Source organism: Nicotiana attenuata, unplaced genomic scaffold (assembly GCF_001879085.1).
Source record: "Nicotiana attenuata strain UT unplaced genomic scaffold, NIATTr2, whole genome shotgun sequence".
Classification (NCBI taxonomy): Eukaryota; Viridiplantae; Streptophyta; class Magnoliopsida; order Solanales; family Solanaceae; genus Nicotiana; species Nicotiana attenuata.
In genome coordinates this window covers 142,016-168,129 of record NW_017672106.1, presented here as the reverse complement: position 1 = coordinate 168,129, position 26,114 = coordinate 142,016, and the positions used below count along the sequence as shown (strand labels likewise).

The 26,114-nt window shown below is 41.5% G+C and overlaps 1 protein-coding gene across 3 annotated transcripts; it reads right to left on the bottom strand.

The window, feature by feature from the left end:
• Positions 1 to 1,665: 1,665 nt before the first annotated feature.
• On the bottom strand, positions 1,666 to 5,659 carry LOC109211866 (shugoshin-1-like). Of its 3 annotated transcripts, XR_002065787.1 has the most exons (11): positions 5,525 to 5,659; positions 4,798 to 4,995; positions 4,661 to 4,698; positions 4,398 to 4,506; positions 4,266 to 4,289; positions 4,116 to 4,184; positions 3,985 to 4,026; positions 3,814 to 3,919; positions 3,673 to 3,724; positions 3,222 to 3,567; positions 1,666 to 1,906 (listed from the first exon to the last, which is right to left on the bottom strand). XR_002065787.1 is itself a non-coding variant. In XM_019375456.1 (10 exons), the coding sequence occupies exons 2-10, from the start codon at positions 4,939 to 4,941 to the stop codon at positions 3,273 to 3,275; spliced, it is 879 nt and encodes a 292-aa protein (XP_019231001.1). In that variant the 5' UTR covers positions 4,942 to 4,995; positions 5,525 to 5,659; the 3' UTR covers positions 3,037 to 3,272. The 3 variants fall into 3 exon arrangements, 2 of the variants coding, with proteins under 2 accessions (XP_019231001.1, XP_019231002.1); XM_019375456.1 differs by lacking the exon at positions 1,666 to 1,906 and having other exon boundaries at positions 3,037 to 3,567; XM_019375457.1 differs by lacking the exon at positions 1,666 to 1,906 and having other exon boundaries at positions 3,037 to 3,567; positions 4,798 to 4,949.
• Positions 5,660 to 26,114: the final 20,455 nt, after the last annotated feature.

Genomic DNA, 26,114 nt, shown 5'->3' with positions numbered 1-26,114 from the left:
TCAATTTGGGCTAAAAATCAACCCAACATTTGATGGGCTTGGACGAAATAGCGACCGAGTTCAACAATGGACAGGTCCATGAGCAACCCAGCGGATTGGCGGGTTGAATGGATTTTAACTGAAATTGCCACCTTTTATGTGTAGTTAATCTAGTGTCGCAACGCTCCCCGCATAAAATATAAAAAATGAGTAAAAAATCTTTTGGAAATGTGGTTAGATTTACTTACCAATAAAATAATCATACTAAATTTTGAAAACTATATCTAAAAACATTCTTAGAAAATTTCTTCAAAGTCGTTTTAAGAAAATGGTCCAAACGCCACTTTATAGATACAACTAAGATGACAAAGATTATAACAAATTCACTTGCACAATTTGATTAAGTTTTATCTCAACTGCTCTAATGAATCTGCTAGGATTTGTTTTCCGAGATCGAAACTTCTTGGTAGCATTGGCTTCACTTCTAGACTTCTACTAGTGAAGTTTGCTAATTGATTTCCAAAACAAATAAAGTTGAGTTGAGAAAATGATTTTCACCCTATTGTCCAGTATTGTTAGTGATATTTTACATAACCAACTGGTAAAAGTCGAGATACTCTTTAGTGAGGAAACATTTAACACTCAACATAATAGTTGGGCAATGCTTTTCCTCAATTTCTTTTTGGTACTAGCTTCAGAAAAAAAAAAAAAAAAAGAGAAAGGTTAACTTATCAACCCAATGTGGTCAGATATATCATTTTCTCTGTAGTTTGACTTCTGAGGTCAGATTAACTAATTTTACAAGGCAAATGAATTGGAGTTCTGAAAGAAAAAGAAAAAGACAACAGAAAATATAACTTACTACATGATATGATATGTAGGGGCGTATGCAAGAATTTTTGTAACCGGTATCAAAATTTATAAAAAAACTGGAATATAACTTTGATTATAATACTATTAGACAGATATAGCCTTAATCTAGTGGTTTTGTTGAGTCTTAAGTTAGAAAAGGTTTCTACTTCATTACAATTTTAACCACAAAGGCACTCTCAAATATTTGCAAAAAAAAATGTGCTAGATGAGGTTTGAACCTTTGACCTCTAAGAGCAAAATAAAGCATGTAACCAACACACCAAGACACAATCTATGTCAAGTGGTGTTATTTTTTCCTACTTATCCATTTTCGTACAGTATTAATACATTTATTTAGTAAAAAATTTTGACGAAGCGGTGTCGCGTGACACCGCTTCGGTAGGCGTAAATCCGCCCCTGAATTGATATGTTATATCTTTCATAGTGATTGATATCTTCCAGAATACCTAAAACAACAGTTCAGTGGTAAAATCATGAAATTCAACCTTCAAAATCAAATCCAGTAGCATGAAATGGATCAAGGAAGCAGATATTTACACTAACTTTCTCTTGAAATATTTTTTTTTACAAGGTACCGTTAAACTTATTGTTCATATAATACGTATCTGCTTGATTTTTTCAGCCTTTAACCTATATGCCTTTAATCTCAACAAAATCGTCATCTAAATTACCAGAGAAACTTCCAACTTCCTTTCTATGTTGAATTCTTAATCTCTATACTCTAGAAGCAAACAAAATTGGAGGGAGACTCCCTCTATTAAGCCGAGATATGGACAGTAAAAGCAGGGGCGGAACTAGTAAGAAAGAAGGAGGTTCAATTGAATCCCCTTTGTTGGGAAACTATACTTAACAAATAGGGTAAAAATAAAAGTTTTTTGTTATATAAAAGGCAAAATGGCCTCCGGACCACTTAAACTTGTATCCAATTGCCAACCCGGTAGATAAACTTATAAGTTTTCCATTTGAACACTTGTACTTGACGGAATGAGTACTAATAAACACCTCTGACCGGTGACCATGCTTACGTGGAGGAAATATTGCTGATATGGCGAAACTGCAGAGCGTGAATGTAGTAGTTTAGATTTTAAAAAAAATTAAAAAAAATAAAAATCTATTAATATATAACAAAAGATAAAAAGAATAGATAGGAACCCTTTTTCCCGTGTTTTTCCTACCACCTCCTTCGTCCCCACCCCTTCTCCTTTTTTTTTTTGTATCACATCAATCACCCAAATCTTTCATCCCATCCTTCTCGTTCTTTTCGGTATTAACCTTTAATTGAAATGGAAATAGACCTTTTTTTTAGTATAAGGATCTAGAGAGGATAAGGTAACCCACAACACAAATTTTGGCAGAAGGAAATAATATCAATTTCTTCGATCTGGTCATTATTCCCGATTAGGTCAATGGTCCTCTCTTTTCCTTTTTTATTTTAAGAAAAAAATTAACAACGGGGTTGAATTCTGATCTGTTTGCTCTATGCCAATGGGCTTAGTGGGAAGGAGCGTTTCGATGGAGATGGTGATTGAGGTTGTTGAAATTAAATGGAAAAAAGTGTTTGCGCGGAGATGGTGACTAACTAGAAATTAACCAAATCGACAAACACGGAGAGCGAACTATTCATCGCCAGCCAGAGACATTACCGGCGAATTTTCCAGCCAAATTGAGTTTTTTGCTAGTTTATGAGTTTCTGCTGGTCTAAGTTGTAGTGGAGGAGAAGAGAAAGAACAAAAATTAAGTTAAAAAACTTTTTTTGATGAAAAAAAAAATTAAGTTAAAAATTTGATAAATTGGAGTTTAAAAAGCGGGACCTACAAATTACACATGTCAAATTATAAAAGGTTATGCATATGACATGTCATTTATGTCACAACGATTGAATAACATGCTCAGACAGATATGTTTATAGTCCTTATTCTATAAAGTAAAGGTGCTAAACTGGGAAATTCCTAAGTTCGTTTACCGGGTTGGCAATTGGGTTAAGTGGTCAGGCCATTTTGCCTATATAAAAGGTTGAAAAGTTGTTTTAGGTTACAAGTTCCAATCCCAACTATGTCACTCTAGTATTTTCTTTTAATCCCCTTACATCAATTTCTGGCTCCGCCACTGAGCATAAGTACCATTAGGTTTCTGTGGTAAGGATGCCAAAAGCATTTCATCATCAATCACCATAAGAGAAGCATCTAATCAGGATTGTACAGCAGGCAGCATTTTTATTAAGAACATTTATTCTGGAGACAGATAGGTCATGACATTTTTGGAGGAGGGGGAATACAGCTTTGAAGGAGTGGATATGGAATTAGAGCTACAAATTTCAACAAAAAATTATAACACTCAACCTGACAAAAAGATACAATGAAGAATCTTACCATTCAGCACTTGCTCCGATATCAAAGAGGTAATTACACCGAGTACGTTGTTCATTGTGGTCTTCGCATTTTTATGTTTACAGGAATTTCCTTGTATGACTGGACCTTCTTAGCTGCCTCCCTTGATGGCCTACGGAGAGATGATCCCAACTGTACAGGTTCAAACCTCAATAAAGGATTGCACTCTAGACCATCAGATGATATGCTAATGGAATTCAAACCATTTTCTTGCACTGGATCACTTGTTGGAGGGTGCAGAGCACATTTGCCTTGCACATCGAAAGAATCTTCATTGAGTTTCAGCGCCTCAGGGTTAAGCCGAGCAGATTGCCTCCTTATACAAGGTCTGCAAAGACAACAAATTCGCTAGGAAAATTCTCTTAACAATGTTTAGAATCTGAACATTACAGAAACCAACAATATATTCTCAGCTTAACATGCACAGCCTAACCTTTTGTTTTCCGTCTTATCCTCAGATTGAACTGGCTCAGAAGAGCCCACACCTATGCATCAGAGGTGGGCAAATAATATCAAAACAATAGTTCCTGGGTACTTCAACAAATATCACATCACACCCGGAGGTTACACTCACTCTTTGACCGAGGCCTTCTTTTGAGATTTACAGCTTTGTCATCATCTCCATTTCCTAACAATAGATCTCCTGTCTGCTCACACTTTGTGTGTTTCACCTTCGAATACTGACAGCACAAGTCTATTTAACATGAACTCGACGACATTACAGAACGAAAAATTTTCTATGTACCTCATCATTCAGATTTTGGCACATATTAGTTCTTGGTTGCTCCTGATTAACAAAGAAAACTTCCTTGGTCAAAAAGAAAGAAATGACATATTTCTAAGCAAAATCAATTTGAAAACTTTAAACTGATTCACCTCTGCTTCAAACTTTCTAGCCTTAAGTAAACCCTTTGTGCATCCAAGCTCATGTTGTAATGCTTTTAGCTGATATCAGCCAAATACCACTTACATCATAGAGAAATTGAACCTTAAAAGAATATCAGGTGAAAGCATCAGATTGCTTACCCTATCTTTATTTGAATTTAGTTCCTGAGGGGAAAAGAAAACCGAATAGTTTTAGCACCATGAAAGGAAATCAAATGTTCAGTTAAAGAAACAAAACCCTGAAAGGGTTGGAAACGGGAAGAGTAAACAAACCGCAAGCATTTTACTGTTTGCTTGAGCAAGCTGCTGGTTCTGTTGCAGCAGTTTCTGCACATTAGTTCTCAGTTTCTCTATCTCTACTCCAGTTATTTCAATGATTTTGCTATAGAGAACAAGAGTCAAGGAACAGTGCAACGAATCACAAGTATAAGGCATGAGTACTATTAAAAAGCACAAAAGGCAACCTACAACTATTTCACAAAAAAATAGTACAAAAACAGAAAAGCAAATGTCATTCATCTGCAAATAAAGGATACTTTCTTTCTGCTAACATCTTCATCAACACTAAATTTTCCTGGATCAAATTTCCCATGAAGTAAATTAAGCGAAGCTAAAGCTAAGTCCATACATTTATTAAACACAATAAACCAGTAAACAAACACAAAAAGTGTACCTTCTGGATCATTTCTATGTACTCTTTAGAAGCAGTTGGGATATGTTCTGGCTTCTTATCTTCGCTAGTGAATCTCTTTCGCAGCGGTAAGTTGCTGATATCACCAAGCTTTTTTCTTGGAGTATTCACCAAATTAACCTCCATTGCTTTTCCTACTTTTGGTTAATTCATCAATTTCCTCTTTAAGCAGTGGTGGAGCTAAGTGGAGGAAAGCGAATTCAATTAAATCCCTTTGTCAACAATTTATACTATGCAAATAGGAAAACACATTTTTTTTTGTTATATATAAGCTGTTGAATTCCTTGATATTAGGAAAAAGTCTACTCAAGTGACATAGGGTTCAAAAATTGCTTTAGATCACACGTTCAAATTCCATACTTGACATTATCTTATTTTTTGTAATCACCTTATAAATTATGGCTTCGCCATTCCCTTTAAGAACCCTAATTTCTTCGCAAGAAACAAAATATCCTTTACTTTTACAACTAAATTCAACTCTTTAACAGCAGAGAATCTAATAACTATGCTTAAATCAATAATTAGAATTTGGAAGCTTGAATAATTAGAACTATTTTGTAAATAAATTCAACATTTATGGCTGAAATTCACAACATAAGATAATTGTTTAATCTTTTGTAATAAGCAATAAGAACTCAAATAAAAATCCTGAAAATAGGAATGCGAATTATGGTTTTAGTAAAATTTAGGAATGGAAGAGGGAACTTACAACTCGATGGGAGAGAGAGATTTGTGAGGAGTTTCGCCGGAACCTCGCCGCCGAGGGGTATTCCGCCGAAATGTAATTTGAAATTGGGGCCGAATGTAAGTCGGACTTTAGGTCCTTATTTGAGGTCCATTTGTAACATTAGTATGTTGGGCGTCAGCCATTCTTCTATATGAGATCCAGGCCCATATAGGTTTTTTATTGAAATTTTTACTCTCATAACAAAGATTGATACCTTATTTATTTTAAATAAATACTCTTTTAAAAAATAATATTCCATAGCTACCTTTTGATTTTTATAACCAAATATCTATTTATGGTTACCTCCTACCCTTAAGCCATAAAATACGCTTTGTATTATTTTTCTCTCTCATTCTTTCAGATTTTTCTCCACCCCCCCTCTCTCTCAACGCCAGTCTTTCTCCATGAATACGACCACGACTCTCCACTGATTTATCTCCATTATCTCGCGAAATTTCATTGTCAGTGGGCTGGGGCTCTGAATTAATGTCGAAATCAAGCCCTAGAAAGAAAGATAGAGGTTCGAAATCTGCTATTGAAAGGTAAATTGAGGTAAATCTGTCACGACCCGAATTTCTCACCCTCGGGAGCCGTGATGGCGCCTACTCGTGGAAGCTAGGCAAGCCAAATATTATAAAATTATTACCTTCCTTTTTTTAAACATGTTCAACAATTTAAAATAATAAGTGATTAAACAGCGGAATAAATTAAGTAACCAGAAATGCGGAAGACGAAAACCTTAATAATTCAACCAATCCACTGCTACATAATCTAAAGTACAATACTACCCAGAATTTGGTGTCACAAGTCACGGACTATCTAAGAATACTACAAATAAGGTCTGAATGGAAATACATAAGTTTGTCTCTGAATAAGTAAAAACAGAAGGAGAAACGATAGGAGGAGGCGCCAAGGCCGCGGACGTCTGCAGGACTACTTCGGGTCGCCTGAATGGACTGAAGACAGCACCCTCACTGCGGTCCAAACACCCCGGTATCAGTATCTGCACACAGTGCAGAGTGTAGTATCAGCACAACCGACCCCATGTGTTGGTAAGTGCCTAGCCTAACCTCGGCGAAGTAGTGACGAGGCTAGGACCAGACTACCAAATAAACCTGTGCAGTTAAATCATATACAGCGGAAAATAAAAGCCGATAATTAAAGCTAAAATTGGGCGAGGGAAACATGCTGGGGGGAGTAACGGGTAACAACAGAATAACCGTAGAGAAATGTAAGGAACGTCATAAATCAATTACCAGCAAAAGATAAGAAAATAAGAAGAACAAGTACACATGTAATACCGTTGCAGGCGTGCAACCCGATCCCATTTCATATAGTTACCGTTGTAGGCGTGCAACCCGATCCAATTTCATATAGTTACCGTTGTAGGCGTGCAACCCGATCCCATTTCATATAGTTACCGTTGCAGCCGTGCAACCTGCTCCCATTTCATATAATTACCGTTGCAAGCGTGCAACCTGCTCCCATTTCATATAATTACCGTTGCGGCGTGCTACCCGCTCCCATTTCATATATTTTCGTTGCAGGCGTGCAACCCGCTCCCATTTCATATATTTCCGTTGCAGGCGTGCAACCCGTTCCCATTTCATATATTTCCGTTGCAGGTGTGCAACCCGCTCCCATTTCATATATTTCCGTTGCAGGCGTGTAACCCGCTCCCATTTCATGTATTACCGTTGCAGGCGTACAACCCGCTCCTATTTTATTTATCTAAACCAATCATAAAAGAATCCCAGCAAGAAAATAATAATATAACAACAACATCCCGGCAAGGGAACAATAATATATCAACAACATCCCGGCAAGGGAACAATAATATAACATCAATATCCTGGCAAGGGAACAATAGTATAATACCAACATCCCGGCAAGGGAACAATAATATAATACCAACATCCCGGCAAGGGAACAATAATATGATAACAACGTCCCAGCAAGGAAACAATGATGATAATCCTCATATGAAGCACGAATAAACCACAACGGAGTCATAGCAATTACAATACAAGACTCACGGGCATGCTTGACACCGACGTATATATACTCGTCACCATGCCTATACGTCGTACTCCACAGTTTAACACATAGCAAATAAGACACAACTCCTAATCCCTCAAGCTAAGCTTAGGCCAAACACTTGCCTCGATGCCACGAACACAATTCAAGCCTCAACTATCGCTTTACCTCTTGAGTCCACCACCAACTCGCTCGTCTCTAGCCACAAGTTACTTAATAATATTAATGAGTACTAAATGAATCAATTCTAATGCATGGAAATAAATTTTTCTAAAGTTTTTCCCAAAAAGTCAAAAATTGACCTCGGGCCCGCTTGGTTTTAACCCAAAATTCGGACCAAATCCCGATTACCCATTCACCCCCGAGCCCGAATATATAATTGGTTTTGGAATCCGACCTCAATTTAAGGTCTAAATCCCCAAATTTCAATATTCTTAAGTTTTTCCCAAAATTCCCAATTCCACTATGAAAACCCTAGATTCTAGGATGAAATCTTGTAAAAAGAAGTTAAGGAGTAAAGAAAATGAGTTAGAAATCACATACTAATGTTTAAGGTTGTTTGAAAAATCGCCTGTTATGTTTTTGGGGTTTTGAAAAATAAAAAATAACTGAAAATCCCGTTTAAATATACCCCTCTCAGACCCCCTATGCGGACCGCACAAAAAAGAGTGCGGCCGCGGAGCTCACAATGCTGACTGCAGTGACATACTTTAGTATTTTGGCCATAACTTTCTCTACAAATTTCCAAATTGTGATTTCTTTATCTTTCTAGAAACAAGACACGAAGGGCTACAACTTTCGTTTTTGAATCATCTTAAAATTCCTTGTAGATCAAAAGATATAGGCTTCGGAAGTCGGACCAGTGAACCTGTGCAGACCGCACAAAATCGAGTGCGGCCGCAAAGCCCCCACCGCGGACAACACAAAATGAATGCGGACCGCACTGGCGGGTTCAGAGATATGCACTTCTCTGAACCTACAACAGCTATGTTTTAAGCCTAGGACATCCCGGAACCTACCCGAAACTCACCCGACCCCTTGGGACTTCAAACCAAATGTGCATACTAAATCAAAAACATCATATGAACCTACTCGTGCGATCACATCATCAAAATAACATGTAAAACCATGAATTAAACCTCAAAACTCAACATTCTCATCAAGAACACTCAAAGTTCATAACTCATCAACCGGAAGTCCAACTTACGTCAAATAGACTCCATTTTTCACCAAATTTCACAGTTATCATTCAAATCCTATAACAAGTTTGTAGCGGGCTCCGGAACCAAAATACGGGCCCGATAACAATGGTTTCAAACATTAATTCTTTTCTTCATTTCTTAGATAATTCAGCAAAACAATTTCTTCCAAAAATTGATTTTTAAGGCTTGGGACCTCGGAATTCATTTTCGGGCATATGCTCAGGTCCCATATTTTCCTACGGACCCTCCGGGACCGTCAAATCACGGGTCCGGGTCCGTTTACCCAAAATATTGACCGAAGTTAACTTAAATTCATATTAAAGTCAAAATTCATCATTTTTCACAGATTTTCACATAATGGATTTCCGGCTACGCGCCCGGACTGCGCACACAAATCGAGGTGATGCTGAAAGAGGTTTTTAAGGCCTCAGAACGCAGAATTTATTTCTAAAACAAGTGATGACCTTTTGGGTCATCACATCCTCCACCTCTAAAACAACCGTTCATCCTCGAACGGACATAAGAAGGAAGTACCTGAGTCGGGAAAAAGATGGGGATAACGGCTCCGCATATCGGACTCGGACTCCCAGGTTGATGCCTCAGTAGGCTGACCTTTCCACTGAACACGAACTGAAAGGAAACTCTTCGATCTCAACTGACGAACCTGCCGGTCTAGAATAGCTACCGGCTCCTCCTCATATGACAAGTCCTTGTCCAACTGGACAGTGCTGAAGTCTAACACGTGGGATGGATCACCGTGATACTTCCGAAGCATGGACACATAAAACACTGGATGCGCGGCTGATAAACTCGGCGGCAACGCAAGTCTATAATCCACCTCTCCCACTCGATCAAGAATCTCAAACGGGCCAATAAACCTAGGGCTAAGCTTGCCCCTCTTCCCAAATCTCATCACGCCCTTCATAGGCGACACCCGAAGCGATACCCGCTCACCGACCATGAATGCCAAATCACGAACCTTATGGTCGGCGTAACTCTTTTGCCTGGACTGAGCTGCACGAAGCCTATCCTGACCTTGTCCAAGGCATCCTGCACCAGATCCGTACCCAACAACCGAGCCTCTCCCGTCTCAAACCATCCAACCGGGGACCGACACCCCCTACCATATAAAGCCTCATAAGGAGCCATCTGAATACTCAACTGGTAGTTGTTGTTGTAGGCAAACTCTGCTAAAGGCAAAAACTGATCCCACGAGCCTCCAAAGTCAATGACACAAGCTTGGAGCATATCCTCCAAAATCTGAATAGTCCATTCGGAATGCCCGTCCGTCTGAGGATGAAACGCTGTGCTCAACTCAACCCGTGTGCCCAACTCTCACTGAATTACTCTCCAGAAATGTGAGGTAAAATGCATACCTCGGTCCGAAATGATAGACACGGGCACACCATGAAGACGAACAATCTCCCGAATATAAATCTCAACTAACTTCTCGGAAGAATAGGAGACTGCCACAAGAATGAAATGTGCTGACTTGGTCAGCCTATCAACAATGACCCACACTGCATCAAAATTTCTCTGAGTCTGTGGGAGCCCAACAACGAAGTCCATAGTGATACGCTCCCACTTCCACTCAGGAATCTCAATCTTCTGGAACAGACCACCAGACCTCTGATGCTCGAACTTAACCTGTTGACAATTCAAACACCGAGCCAGCAATGTCCTTTTTCATTCTCCTCCACCAATAATGCTGACGCAAATCCTGATACATCTTCGCAGCGCCCGGATGGTAAGAGTGCCGGGAACTATGGGCCTCCTCTAAAATCAACTCCCGGAGACCATCCACATTTGGCACACAAACTCGACCTTGCAATCTCAAAACTCCATCATCTCCTAATGTAACCTACTTGGCACCTCCGTGCTGCAACGTGTCCTTAAGGACACACAAATGAGGATCATCATACTGCCGATCTCGGATACGCTCTAATAATGAAGAACGAGCGACTTTGCAAGCTAATACACGGCTGGGCTCAGAAACATCCAACCTCACGAACTGTTTGGCCAAAACCTGAACATCCAGAGCAAGCGGTCTCTCACCGACCGGAATATAAGCAAGACTGCCCATACTGGCTGACTTCCTACTCAAAGCATCGGCCACCACATTGGCCTTTCCCGGATGATATAAGATGGTGATATCATAGCTTTTCAACAGTTCCAACCACCTACTCTGACTCAAATTTAGCTCCTTTTGCTTGAACAAGTACTGCAGACTCTTGTGATCCGTGAACACCTCACATGCCACGCCATATAGATAATGCCTCCAAATCTTCAACGCGTGAACAATGACTGCTAACTCCAAATCATGAACCGGATAGTTCTTCTCATGAATCTTCAACTTTACGCTATTTACGTTACTGTATTCACAAATACATATCGTGAATACAGTCGAGTACTATAATTGCCTAGTTGTACTCCCCTGTTTCACGCCGAGTTTTGCTATTGTATTTATGAATACAGTAGCTTAAATACATCGAATACACTCTAAAAAAACTGAAAACATAGCTATAGGAAGTAATATAGTAAACGGTAGCTACAGCTAGCTAATAACCGCTAACCAATAGTGTTTGTGAAAATTTCTCTTTTTTATTGCGCGATTTGCACAATTAGATCATTTTGTCACCGTTTAATTTTGATCCCACTATGAAATTTTTTTGAAAAAATAGCCTTGCGCTAGAATTTTGAAGAACACTATCAAACTTTTGAAGTACGCTGCTAGAATTTTGAAGCATGTTGCGAGAATTTTGAGCATTGTGACTAAAATTCTGATGATCGTCATAATTCTTGGTGCTTTTAAATTTTGGCGCAGGGCTACTTCTTTAAGTTTTTTAATGGTGTCAAGGTGGTTCTTAAAAAATTCATTCAGTGTAATTTCTTCTTTTTGTTTCATTTACTTTTAAAAGATTTTAATTAATGAAAATTTCTCAGCTATTTAAAATTACAAAACCCGTTTAAACAAGAACAATATCCCTTAATTTTTCAATATTGAACTTTTCAATTTGGACAGAGAATCCCAATGTTTGAAGACCTTAGAAAGTTTATTGTTCCTTATTGTACAAATAAAATTCAAGTCAATTGGAAAATAACAACATCCAATTGTTCTTTCTTCTTCTTGTTTTTAAAAATAAATATCAATAAGCATATTTTCTCAACCCTGCTAGAGTTTCGCACATCTTATAATTTTTCTACAAACATTGGATGCTTTTGAAATTTTCAAGTATTTGATTCTTTATAAATGCAACCTTCATTTGTTTAATGTGATACGAACCAATTTGGTGGAAGACACAAAAGTAAATTATATAAAATTTAGTTAATGAAATTGCCTAATATCATTCTGTTATAATGTCTTAATCATTTAATTGGTTACAATGAAATAATACATTATCTCCAAGTTTCTCTATGACGAGAGTTCTCAATCATGTAGTGCTGGTAACTAAAAATAACATACCTAAAAATATGAATTTATTATACCTACCGTTTCATTCAACCACTCTTGTGAATATATGTGAGTTAATTGAATGAAAAAAAAATGGTTTCTCACTCAGTGTCCCATATTTACATTGGTTTTATTTTTTTCTTATGGAGGATATACGAGCGAAACAATCAACCTATTGATATTGGAAGAACCAACGGATTCGATCTTGTTCAACAAATCATCATGCAGTAAATCAACAAAGCCCAAAGTTATATCTCTTTCACCTTCAAGTTTACCTACTACGGTACCAGAATGAATATGATCTCCACCAGACATACGTAACGCTTTTGCTAATATCCGAAAGTGGATACCATGATTCTTCTGTCTATTCCCAGCTAATTTGAATTTGAGCTGCGTGAGACGCATTAAAAGGGAATGTGCTTCCTATTAGAATAATTTTCTTTTACTTTTAGGGCTTGAAACAGAGATCTCGAATTAAAAGTAGAGCAGTTCTATGTATTCCATCGTTGAATAGACAAAACTAGCTAATGCATTATATATGATAAACACCTCATACTGATATCAGGAAATTACAAACTAATGTTAATCGGGCAAAAATTATTTTTAACTTGCGGCCGAAATTATTTATATCCGATAACCGTAAAGTGTAGAATGTCATTTCCCATGTTAATCATTATTCACCCCAACCCAACCGTCAACCCAATAGATTAAACAAGTGAAAATTTTAAAAAGAAAAAAAAAGCCTGCCCTTTTCTAAATGCAAAAACAGAGTATAAATTAAATTAAATTAAATTAAAGAATTAGGCAGACAGAAAAGGATTGCCCTGGACCATTAGCAAACCTATACCTACAATGAACTCAATGATAAAAAGGGCCCCTATCATATTCTGCAAAAGCTGAGATTTAGTGAAAAACAAATACTACTACTATAATATAGTATAGTTGCATGCACTGCATGTGCAGATCGTTTTACTGTATTACGTACTAATATAAATGTTTTATTTTTTGGTCAGACTGAACCATAGTTTAATAATAGCCCTACCATACTATGGTCGGTTTTTAAAATATTGAATTGATATATATAGAATATAATGCATATTGCACCCCAAAAAAAATGGATATATAGAAATAGTGTATAAAAAAGTAGAATGGATATGTTGTTGAGACTTTGGTCGTCAATAGTAAGTTTTATTATTATAATCGTGATATCGGGGGGCCAACTTCCGCATATGTACGCTAACTTAACAGCGTACGTACTACTTTCCACCAGCAAATTAAAGGTAAAGTATTAGTAACTTTGCTCATTGAATTTTTTAGCATACTTAATATTTCTAATCTGAGAAACCAAATACCAATTAAACGAAGCGTAAAAATATTACCGAATTTATACTAGAATAATTTAGTTATTCTTTAGTAACCAAACAATTCTAAAAGTTAGAGAGGCTCCACTTTATTAAGCACATGCATATTTTACCTTAGCATGTAGCAAAAACATTTCAACTTTAATTCGACATAACAGTTGTTTTTCTGAGGATAAATATTGACACAGAATATAAACTTTTAAGATTTACGAAGCATTTCTTTGAATAGTTCCTTTAAGTAAAAAGCTGCAAAAACAGCAACATTTTACTTTAGCCTTTAGTCATGTGGTGACATGAATACATGTTTGTCTTTAAACAGGAAATTTCTATACTTGCTGATATGGATCCCATACGCCTAGTTGGCTTTAAAACAACAAAAATGGTGGTTTTACAAAGTAAAGCAATGTAAAAGCTCAAAAGAAAACGCAACTAGGATGTAGAATAGTGTAAAAAAAGAGTCGGAATTGTTTGACAAAAAAGTGTTGAGCACTTTGTAAAACTAATTAATAAGGAAATAGAGGCTGAATCCTAGTTAAACATAATAAATTCTAGATTTAAAATTGGAAAATATCAGTAGAATGAGATCGTGTTCAAAAATAATAAATATCAAGTGTATGACCAATGATTGTCAATGAATGTAGTAATTGAAGCATGCAATAAATGTAGATAATGGCAATAAACGTAATAAGAAGGAATTTATCAACCAAATGTTAGGTGACTTGGACGCTTTCCTCCCTGACAACAACGTGGGGTGATAGGAAACAAAGATAGATAAGGAATCTTTGGATCTTGTGAATGAACAACGTAAATCGAACAATATAATCAGTGAACAAGCTTTTGTATATTTTCCTAAGTCAACCCTTTACAATGTGCTCTTATAAAAAAGTGAATATCCCTTTTTTATTCTTTATCTCTTCCTATTTATAGGGGATATTCCTGAGAAATCCTAAAAAAGTACAACAGAAAGAATATTCAATGGAATATTTCTTCTTTCTATTCTAACTTATCCTACCGTTGTTTTCATACTCCCTTTGCTCGACCTCGGCGGTAATCTTTCTTAAGACGAATCTTCGCCCTCATGCCGTGGTCGGCTTAGTCCTCGACCACGTCAATTTGCATCTATTAAGTCCAATCCAAATTTTGACCAATACAGTTAGTCCCTCCGCTTGTTGAGGCCGTGCTCTTAAACGTCCTTGATGAGCGGATCCTGTCTGCTGCCGTTCAGAGAAAATTTGGTCGTGACGATTGAATCAAATCGGTCGAGGTCGAACTGACGGCGGAGCTGCAGTTGGTATGGCTATCGTAGGATGACGTCATGCCCACGCATCATCATTACGCGTCTTCCCAATGTAATGTCTGTGCTTCTGTCGCTTCGGTTTTGGTGTCGTTGATGGCTCTTTGCCTAGATTCCGGTGTTACCCAGCCCTATAAGTAGAGGAGGGAGGTTTCATTTTCGAAACTTTCAACATTCCTCTTGTTTCATGCATATCATTTTTCTTTGATTTTCTTCTTGGATCTCCATTTCCGATTTCTTGCAATTTCTTCAGTTTCAGTCCCTGATTTCTTTCCCGGTTGATATTCTTTCTCCGACTTTGCTGTACACACTTCACTTCGGAAATATGTTTAATTCTCCTCATATTCACGACGGAATCACCGATGTCACTCCTTTATTGGTGGCCATTCCTCCCGGCGGTGAGGAATCCATGTTAGAGGAGGAAGAAAGTTTCCCCATCGTGGAGGAGGTGGTTCCCAAAAATCCTTTGGTTAGACACGATTTCCCAAAGGAACCTGCTCCTACTCCTGCTTAAGAGCTTTCTGAGATGGGGCTGCATCAAATAGCCGACCTCCGGTCCAAGTACCGTATTCCCTCTCAGGTCGAGATTATTCCGGCGGGAGATGACATAGTACAGGTTCATCGACCTGGATATTGTGCTTTCTATGTTTACCCGTTCTTGGTCGGTTATTCTCTTCCTCTCCCACATTAGAGGAGGAGTTTTGCCGTTTTACAATGTTTGACCAACGCAACTCTCCCCTTATTTATATAAAGTTTTCCTGATGCTGGTGAAGTATGTAGAGTTGGCCGACTGTGAGGTCAATATTTGCCATCTGTTGCATCTATTCACGCCTAGCTTTTATAGAGACATGTTGATACATCTGTGGCATCGTGGGATCAAAGGGTTGGTGGCCGGGATCGATGATAAGACGAACCGGCGATTCTGGCATAAATACTTCTTCATCAAGACCGAGCACCTGGTGGCAAATCCGACCGGGTTTCCCGAGTAATGGAATTATAATCGTAAGTGTCTTTGCTGTATGTTCGTTATTTCTTTCTTCCTCTTTTGTTTTCGAATCTCATAGTTTCCTTATTTTCAGCTGAGAGGCGTGCAGCTTCTCCCGTCTTTAATATTCAGGATTGGGCGGCTCGCGTGTTACCCCACACAGTGGGAATTCGCGACTGGGCGTCCTTTCGCAAGCGCTTTGGACCCAAGACTCCATCCACTAAGTGTTATTTTTACCTTAACTTATTACCGTTTACTATTGCCTTTTGACGCGACCTTCTTTTGGTGCTAGGTCGGCAAGTTTCCAAAAAGGCGAAGGCTCCAGTACCTGTATTTCTTCAGGCCATCGCGTCGGTTGGAATGCAGTGCTTTAGCTGAGTCTGCTCGAGGAGGTCGGGCTTAAGTTATGCCAATGAGGGACTCCGCCCCTAAAATTGTTGCTATGCCGGATGAGATCTCTTCTCAGCCTATCTTCCACCTTGTGGATGAGCTGTCTTGCGGCGAGGAGGCGTCGCCGAGGAAAAGGTGAAGGGTGGAGACCAAAAAAGCCATTATCGCCGATGTTGGGCCAGTAAGATCCGTTGCTTTGGAAGCGCGATTAGTGCTTACACAAGGCGTCGAGGCCGTTTCTGCGGCTGGTGCCGCCTTGGAGAAGAGGCCCTATGAGGTTGAGGGGGTTCGTGGTGGCAGAGATCTCACGCGGGCTGCTGAGGGTGGCTCATCATCGGCGGCTGGGGGAGGTAGAGCTGTCCCTACGGAGGATGATGACTCTGGCTCAGACATGACCCTGAGGAGATACAGACCTTCGTGGAGAGGGCTACTCGTGTGGAGATAAGGACGGAGGGTCCTAATCGGCATATAGTCATTCCCATGGACTACGACCTCTTGGCCAACTCAGAATGGGCGGTGCAGGCCTTTTCTCCCCCGTGCGCGGCTTCTGACGACGCTACAGACGATGAAAGATGCAGATCTGTCAATGGGTATATCTGACATGGGCCTGCGAGTGAGTGCTTTTCCATGTTAGGTTAGGTTTGTTTCGTATGTGTAATATGCTTACACTGACCTCTTCTATCTCTCTTTTTTTCATGTCAGACTCTTATTATGGGGATTGAGCGCGACCGGCGGGAGGAGCGGAGGACGACCATTTTTAAGAAGATGACCTCCAAGTATAAGGAGTATCGTACCAAGCACCGAGCTGACTTTCTCAGCCAGGATGGCGAGTTTCAGTCGTTTCATGATGGGCTCAAATAGAAGGACGAAGAGCTGACGAAGAAAGATGAAGAGCTAAGAGAGAGGGAAGATGAGCTTATGAGGGCCATCAGTAGGTGCAGCGAGCTTAAGGGAGTGCTAAAGGCCAAGGAGGACGAGCTCGAGGTGAGTAAGGGGGTGATGGCTGAGAACGCCGACCTTCAGGCGATGGTGGAGTCTTTAACGGTGGAACTCGGGCAGAGGGAGGAAAGGGTTGTCGATCTAAGGGATGAGCTGAGTGCCAAGATCGAGGAATTGGGTTGGACTGAGAAAGGCAGAATGGCCGTTATGGCTGAAGCGACGGCCCTAGATGACGCTCTCCGTGTTTGCAGGTCCGAGCGGACTAATGAGGCGGAGATGTCACCGCTTAAGGTGGCGAGGTTGGAGGAGCGGATCATATGCTTAGAGGCGGAGCCGTGTGAATTAAATGAGCAAGTCGTTGCCCTTAGGGCCGAGAAGATACAACAGCAGGCACAACCGTCTACATCCCGTACTTCTGCCAATCCCGGTGTGTCGCGGGAGTTGTACAAAATGTGGGTCCATGCCGAGGTTCAACTTGACGTGTACAAATATTTACAAGTTGCCGGGAAGGTCTCTGAGGCGGAGCTTGAGGGCGTCCATGTCAAGGCATGTGCCGCTCGTAAAGCTTGTGGTTACGACCCTGGTACACCCGACGGGGATGATGATGACGGTGTCGCGGATGGGCTTGCCTCTGATCCTTAGTATGATGACGAGTATACTGGTGGGGACGATGTGGCATGAAGCTTTTGTACTTAGTTTTTTTTGGCTTTGCTATTTTTGTGAGGGCGTTCTAGAGCCCTTTGTAAAAAGTTATAATTAGACAATTGAAATGGAACAATTGCCTTTTTGTTATGTATTTCCAGATTCTCATTCTCTTTTTTCTCTTTTTTTCGCTTGCTATGCGGGGAAGTCCCTGAATTTTCGGCCGTTTTCACTTAGTGTTTTGGCATAGTCAAACGTAACGTAATTCGAGTAAGACCGAGTGTGAAATAATTGGAGCGAGGTCGAATGTAGAATAATTGGAGCGAGGTCGAATGTAGAATAATTCGAGCGAGGTCGAATGTAAAGTAATTCGAGCAAGGTCGAATGTAGAATAATTCGAGCGAGGTCGACTGTAAAGTAATTCAAGCAAGGTCGAATGTAGAATAATTCGAGTGAGGTCGAATGTAGAATAATTCAAGCGAGGTCGAATGGAGAATAATTCGAGCGAGGTCGAATGCAGAATAATTCGAGCGAGATCGAATGTGGAATAATTCGAGTGAGGTTCAATGTAAAGTAACTCGAGCGAGGTCCAATGTAGAATAATTCGAGCGATGTCGAATGTAAAGTAATTCGAGCAAGGTCGAATGTAAAGTATAAAATGAGTTGGAGTTGTGTAAAGATGCTGCATGCTGCTTTGTTTATTTCATTCATCGGAGAATATTACATGTTTCTATTTGTTCCATACATACATTTGAGAAGTTATAGTCTACCCAGTCCCTTCATCGCTCGGCCTGGTGAAGTAGTCGATAGGCGGGGTGATGAAATACACTTGAACTTCGAGAAGTTCTCTTTGTTGCCTTATTAAAAACCTCCCCGATAAATCCCAATTGGGATAAAACCCAGGTGAGGGAAAAAGAGTGCAACTTGGAGGGCGTCCGCTATCAGAAGTTGTAGTATTTGAGATGGGCGACGTTCCAATTGTTTAGTAGTAGCTTTCCCTCCATTGTTTCTAGTTGGAATGATCCTTTGTTTGCTGCTGCCGTGATTTTCTATGGCCCGTCCCAATTGATTCCTAGTTTACCTTCTTTTAGGTCTTTGTTCACTTGTGCCTTGGCCATGAATACATAGTCCCCGACTTTGAGTGCTCGTACTTTGGCCTTTTTGTTGTAACACTGTTCTGATTGCTATTTTTGGGCTATCATTCTTATGTAAGCCATGTCTCTTCGCTCCTCCGCTTCATCGAGGTCTTGTTTCATGTTCTCATCATTGCTTGGTCCGCTCGCATTGGAGTATCTCAAACTTGGTTCCCCGATCTCGACTGGTATTATTGCGTCAGTCCCATAGACTAGTGAGTATGGCATTTCTTCCGTGCTTGTTTTTGGCGTGGTGCGGTATGCCCATAACACTTCTGGTAGCAATTCCGGCCACAGTCCCTTGGCGTCCTTAAGCTTTTTCTTCAGGATCTTCAATATTGTTTTGTTGGAGGACCTGGCTTGGTCGTTGCATGTAGGGTGATATGGTGTGGAGAGTATTCGCTTGATGTGCCATTTCTCGAAGAATTTAGCGGTCTTTTTCCCGACGAATTGGGGTCCACCGTCACAACTAATTTCTTTTGGAATGCCGAAGCGGCATATGATGTTCCTCCATATGAATGTGACAACTTGTTGTTCGCGTACTGGGGAAAATGCACCTGCTTCTACCCATTTGGAAAAGTAGTCAGTTAAAACCAAAAGGAAATGTATGTTACCTCGTCCCGCTGGTAGTGGTCCCACGATGTCCATTCCCCATTTGATGAATGGCCATGGTGATGTGATTGAGTGGAGGTGTTCGCCCATTTGGTGTATCATAGGAGAGTACTTCTGGCACTGCTCGCACTTCTTGACGAAGTCGGCGACTTCCTTCTTCATGGTGGCCAATAATTACCTACTCGTATGAGGCATCTGACGCGGGCTTGGTTACCGGTATGGGCACCGTAGTGGCCTTCGTGTACTTCCTCGAGGACGCCTCTTGTTTGGTTCGGCCCTAGGCATTTCGCCAAGGGGCCTCCAAACGTTCTTTTGTAATAGGTCTTGGTTTACGATGTTGTACCTGACCGCCTACATTCAAAGCTTTTTTGCTTCCTTTTTGTCTGATGGGAGTACTCCCTCCTGCAAATATGTTATAATACGGTTGCTCCAGTCCCAAGTCAAATTTACGGAGTGTACCTCAAGTTGGTCTATTGACGAGTGGAGGAGGGTAACCACATTTTCTTTTGTAATGTTCTTGGTGGTTGCTGCTAACTTGGCGAGGCCATCTGCCTCGAAGTTTTGTGCTCGAGGTATCTGGTCGGGTTGACATTCTTCAAATTCTGGTAGTAGTATATGAATTTTTGCCTGGTACTTTTGTTGCCTCTGCTCTTTGATTTGGAAAGTCCCTGTGACTTGGTTGACAACGAGTTGTGAGTCGCATCTGAGGACGACTCGTCGTGCTCCGTATTTGAGAGCTAGCTTTAGTCTTGCAATTACGGCCTCGTACTCGGCCTCATTGTTAGTCATATTGGGGCACCGTTTAGATTGGCGGATGACTTTGCCTGTTGTGACCTCGAGCACGAGTCCCAATCCAGATCCTGACGCGTTGGAAGCGCCATCGGTATATAGGACCCATAGGTCGGGTAACTTGGGAGAGGTGCGAGAAGTTTCCTAGTCGACCTCGGGCATTATTTTGGCACTAAAATCGGCGACGAAGTCAGCGAGTGCCTGCTTTTTTATCGCTGTTCGAGGCTGATATGTTATATCGTGCTCGCTCAATTCTATGGCCCACTTGGCTAATCTCCCTGACAGTTTGGGTTTATGTAGGATGCTCCTTAGGGGGAAAGTTGTGACCACCGATATGGGGTGGCATTGAAAATAGGGTCTAAGCTTTCGTGAAGCTATGACCAATGCTAAGGCCAATTTTCGAGGTGGGGGTACCTTGTTTTGGCGTCTACCAGGGTTTTGCTAATGTAATAGATCGAAGATTTTGTACCTTTGTTTTCACGGAGCAGTACTACACTTACTGCAACCTCTGATACGGCCAAGTATATAAAGAGGCGCTCGCCGGGTTCTGCTTTGGCGAGTAGCGGGGGCGAGCACAAGTATGCCTTTAGTTCTCTTAAGGCCTCGATGCATTCTGAATTCCACTAGAGCCCGTTGTCCTTTTTAATCACGTTGAAGAATTTGTGGCATCTGTCGGAGGATCGTGAGATGAACCTCGACAGGGCAGCTATACGGCTTGTCAATTTTAGTACTTGTTTCTTGCTGGTCAATACTTCGGGTATTCCCTCGATGGCTTTGATCTGGTCGGGGTTGACCTCGATGCCTCTTTGTGACACCAGAAAGCCGAGGAACTTGCCCGAGGTTACGCCGAAGGCACACTTTTCGGGATTCAACTTCATACCGTATTGCCTTATACCGAAGGCTTACTTTAGGTGGTCGATGTGATCTTCCTTCCTTTTTGATTTGACCAACATATCGTCTATGTAAACTTCCATTGTTTTGCCGAGTTGGTCCTTGAACATCTTGGTGACCAGCCTTTGATAAGTCGCCCCTGCGTTCTTTAACCCAAATGGCATGACTCTGTAACAGTATGTACCCTAGTGGGTGATGAAGTGGTCTTTTCCTAGTCCTCCTCCTCCATGAGGATTTGGTTGTAACCTGAGCAAGCGTCCATGAAACTCAACAACCCGTGCCCTATCGTTGCGTCGATGAGTTGATCGATGTGAGGCAACGGAAAGGAGTCTTTCGGGCAGGCCTTGTTTAGGTCCGTGAAATCCACGCACATTCGCCACTTTTTGTTTTTCTTTTTCACCATGGCTACGTTGGCGACCCATTGGGGGTATTTCGATTCTCGGATGGAGCCGTTAGCGAGCAGTTTATCCACCTCATCACTGACAACCTCGTTGATTGCGACGTTAAATTTTCTTCTTACTTGTCGTACTAGCGGGTAGAATGGGTCGATATTTCATTTGTGTGTGGCGATATCTCTTGGGATACCTGGCATATCTGCGTGGGAGAAAGAAAACAGATCGGCTTTATCAATTAAGAACTTATGAAATTTACCTGGTTCTGAAAGTTTATGGCCGATGTTAAGCCTTTTTGTTATTGTAGCTGTTGTCCAGTTGGACGGGGTCGAGGTCTTCTACCGTTGAACCTGCGGCTTCCACAACATCGGGGTCCTTGATGACATCTTTTTGTTCGTCGAGTTTGGCCCCGACTTTGGTAATTGCTATGCTTCCGAGTCCACTCCCTTTAGCTGTTGAGTGTATGTACAATCTTGGGCGATGCGGCAGCATTCTTGGGCTGTGCGCTGTTTTCCACGGATGCTGAATATCCCCCACGGAGTAGGGAACTTGATTACTTGGAGGCTGGACCGGATAGCCCTCATGGCATGTATCCATGGTCGCCCTATGATGGCGTTGTAAGCTGTGTCCTGTTTCATGACATGAAACGTTGTTTCTAGGGTAATGCCTCCAGCTAGAACGGGCAGCGTCATCTCTCCTGAGGTTCGCTCAACTGCATTGTTAAAGCCTGTTAGCGTTATGCAACGTGGCACTATCTTGTCCTCAAGTCTCATTTGTGTGAGAACTCGGGGGTGAATTATACACGCGCCACTTCCGTCGTCTACCATTATTCTTTTTACATCCTGAAATACGTAAGGTAATGAAAAGAGCATCGAAGTGAAGAAAGGTCAAATCGTAGGTATTTGACATATCGAATATGATACTGTCTTCGAGGTCATCATATCATTCGTGGATGATCAACTGCTTCAGTTTATGTGTGGTGGTAAACTTCACGTGGTTGATTGCTGCTTCGTCGCCCCCGCCGATGATCATTTGGATGGTGCGGGCGGGGGAGGGTGGCTTTGGAGGGCCTTGGTGTTGTTCTCGTCCGCGACCGAAGTTGGTTCTCCACTTCTTGTCGTAGGGCTATGCAGTCCTCGGTCTTGTGGCCATGTTCCTGATAAAACTCACAGAGGAGATTCGATTTTCTGGTACTTGGGTTGGATTTCATCTTTTGAGGCCACTTTACCTTTGGGTCGAGTTTCTCTAGTGCGCACACTATTTCTGAAGCTGAAACACAAAAATTGTGAGCAGATAAGAGTGGAGGCATACCTCTTTCGTTCCGTTGAGTCCCTGTATATGGCCTGGACGGCCCTTCGGCATGGCGAGGAGAGGGCGGGATGGCCGTTCTGACATATGGTTGGTGCATGTCCCGGTTGGGGCATGGGCCTGAATGGTCTCTTCAACCATCATTACGGCGGTCTTTCCACTACTCCATTTGGACTGACGCTAGCCGTTGGATTGGACCGTTGAGGTCATCCTCGTCTGCTCTCACCTCGGTGCAATAGGCGTTGTGAATTTCTTCCCAAGTGGTGGGATGGTATTTCATAAGTCTGCCCAACAACTTTCTGGTCGCCCTTGACCCATTCTTGTTCAACCCATTTTGGAAAGCTGCCACCGCCATCCCTTCTGATATGTTTGGCAAGCTCATTCTTACTCTGTTGAATCTGGCGAGGAAGTTCCTGAGTCCCTCGCCTCCGCCTCCGCCTTCTTGGCCCCGACGCTGGCGGTGACGAACTTGTCGGCCATTTCTTCGAATGTTGTTATTGGTCGTGCTGGTAATTATGAGTACCATGTTAAGGCTCCCCCTGTTAGGTTTTTGCCGAACTTTTTCAGCAACACCGATGGTTCCTGCTCTTTTGAGAGGTCGTTGCCTTTCACTGCTGTGACGTAATGAATGATGTGGTCTTCGGGGTCTCTTGTGCCCCCGTGTATATTCAAATATGGTGGCATTTTGAAGGTCTTGGGTATGGAAATCCTCGTTGTACGGTTGTTCGACAAACCGGCCGACGTCCCATTTTGGTAGCTGTTTCGGGGTCCCGGTATCTTATCAACCCTTTCCTGATGTTCCCTCATCTGGTCGCGGAACGCTTTATTCTCGTTCTCAATTTCTTCCATTTTCTTTAGAATGGCCACAAGTGCGTCGTTACCTGCATCAACAGTGGTGTGAGTGTTACCTGTTTGGGGAGCAGGTTGCTCATCGGCGGTTGTTGTGGTATCTGCTTGTGCGGCATTTCTATTCGCCCTTTGAACGGGTTTGGCGAGTATGTTATTTAGGGTACTTGTCAACCACTCCTCTAGTAATTTTTTCACTACTGGTGGCTGATAACTAGGGATTTTGACGCATTTTATATCCCCTCTTGCTTATGCTTTGATCAAATATTTATACAAAATAGTCCCAAAAGGCTCACAAGTTGTGCTTGATTACAGGTTTGATCAACAAAGTGACAAAATATCAGAGATCGGCTCAAAAGGAGTGAAACTTGCACAAGTGCCAAAGACAAGTCAAGCTCAGGCAGAACAGGCCCAGTGCGGCCGCACACCACTTTGTGCGGTCCGCACTGGGAGATTCAGAGAGCTGGTATTTCAGGCATTAAGGCAGTGCGGCCACACTAGGCTTTGTGCGGTCCGCACTAAAGGCAATGCGACCGCACTACCATTCTGTGCGATCCGTAGAGCCAAGGTTCAGAGAAGATACAGAATGGAGCTTTGACGCCTGTGCGGTCCGCAGTCCATTCTGTGCGGACCGCACTAGAAGCCTCCGCGACCGCAGTCCATTCTGTGCGGTCATCGGAGCCCAAGTTTAGAGAGTGAAATTTTTGAAGTCAAGAGCCCAGGGCGGACCGCGGTCCATTTTGTGCGGTCCGCACTAACCCCGCAGGGGCATTTTTGTCCAGATTTTTTAGCATAATATAAATAGATTCTTTTTCCATTTTTAGGGTATCAGATATTGTATTACATCAGCTGCGCTCGTGGGTCGACTTTTCTTAGCCATTTTGGGCATTTTTACTTACTTTTCATCATTGAATCTTTGTATTTAGCTTAGCAATTAATTAATATGTGTTTATCTTCTTCTATTTCTTGTTTTTCTTCTTTAATTATGAGTATCTAGACCCATAAGCTAGGGTTGTGGCTCAACCCTAGTGTGGGTAATTGATGGGTCTTGTATTTTAGGGCTAATTTGACTATGGGTGTTTGTTATTTGGGCCAATTTCATGGTTGATTTCTGAATTAGTGGTTGCAAACACTAGTTTGTGTTGAGTTGACTTGAGCTCTTCTTGAGAAAGAGAGCCTAAGTCTCCAAAATTGGTCCAACAATGAATTGGGGTATACTCAAAAGATTGATAGCCCCAATTAAAGGGTTAAACCTCGAGAGAGTAATACCCGAATTGAACCCTAGTTGCTTGTGCAAATTTGCATACCCAATTGGTCTTAAGAAAGCCAATTCAGGCAAAATCACTCGAGCCACCGAGAGGTGTAGAGTGGGTAAAGTCGTGCAACGGTTATAACATACTCCCCAAACGTGTAAAATGTGCCTTAGTTCAAGTACTCGTCAATTGACCACCTAGGCGGTAGTCACTACCCTAGTGCCTTTTTAAACCTATTTGAACAACTCGTAGCAATTTAACTCTTAGCTAAATTTACAATTTGTAGTTTGATAAAAGTATAATTATAAAGAAAATCCCAAAAATGTTGAGAATGTAATTAAGAACAATACGCAGTTCTACACTAGATAGATACTCGATTCCAACTTCTAGCTCTCTGAGGATTCGATCCCGACCCAAAATCGGGTAAAAGCTATTGCGACCCTCTCTTGCTACTTTTTAGTGGTGCGAAGTTGGCAGCGATCACTTTTTGGCGCCGTTGCCGGGGAGCTAACGGTCTTGGCTATCTATTTAGTTAGATTTGTGTTTTGTTCTTCTTTCCTTCTTGTTACTAATTTGTGTGTGTCAATACTTCAGGTACCAAAATGGCTTTAAATGCTAATGACCCTCTTGGAAATGTGAATGTGGGGGAGGAGGTAAATGACATTGGAGAAGAAGAGGTGCCTCTTGTACCTCAAGGGCAACGTAGAGGCCGCCAGACCAATGCAAATGACAATGTTCCAGACCCTCCTCCACCACCTCCAAGAGCAGTTCCTTGAGTGCTCCCGAACCAAGGCTATGCAAGTGCTATTGTCCCACCCAGAACCCGAGCAGGCAATTTTTAGATAACCAATGTGGCGTTGAACTTACTTGAGCAGCGTGGGTATTTCACGGGTGCTGCAGATCAAAATGCCTACAAACATCTCAAAGGGTTTGTGGATACATGTTAGGGGAGCAAGAAGACGAATGTGTCCGAGGATGCTCTTAGGTTAAGGCTTTTCCCATTCTCACTTTGGGGGAAAGCATTAGATTGGATCGAGAGACTTCCCA

What these genes read in the sequence shown, in the direction of transcription:
- LOC109211866 (XM_019375456.1), bottom strand. Translation starts at nt 4,941, where the DNA reads ATGGAGGTTAATTTGGTGAATACTCCAAGAAAAAAGCTTGGTGATATC. An exon ending in AAGATGTTAGCAGAAAGAAA is followed by an intron (nt 4,507 to 4,660) that starts GTATCCTTTATT and finishes TGTTCTCTATAG; the next exon opens with CAAAATCATTGAAATAACTG. An exon ending in AAGAAGGCCTCGGTCAAAGA is followed by an intron (nt 3,725 to 3,813) that starts GTGAGTGTAACC and finishes TCTGATGCATAG; the next exon opens with GTGTGGGCTCTTCTGAGCCA.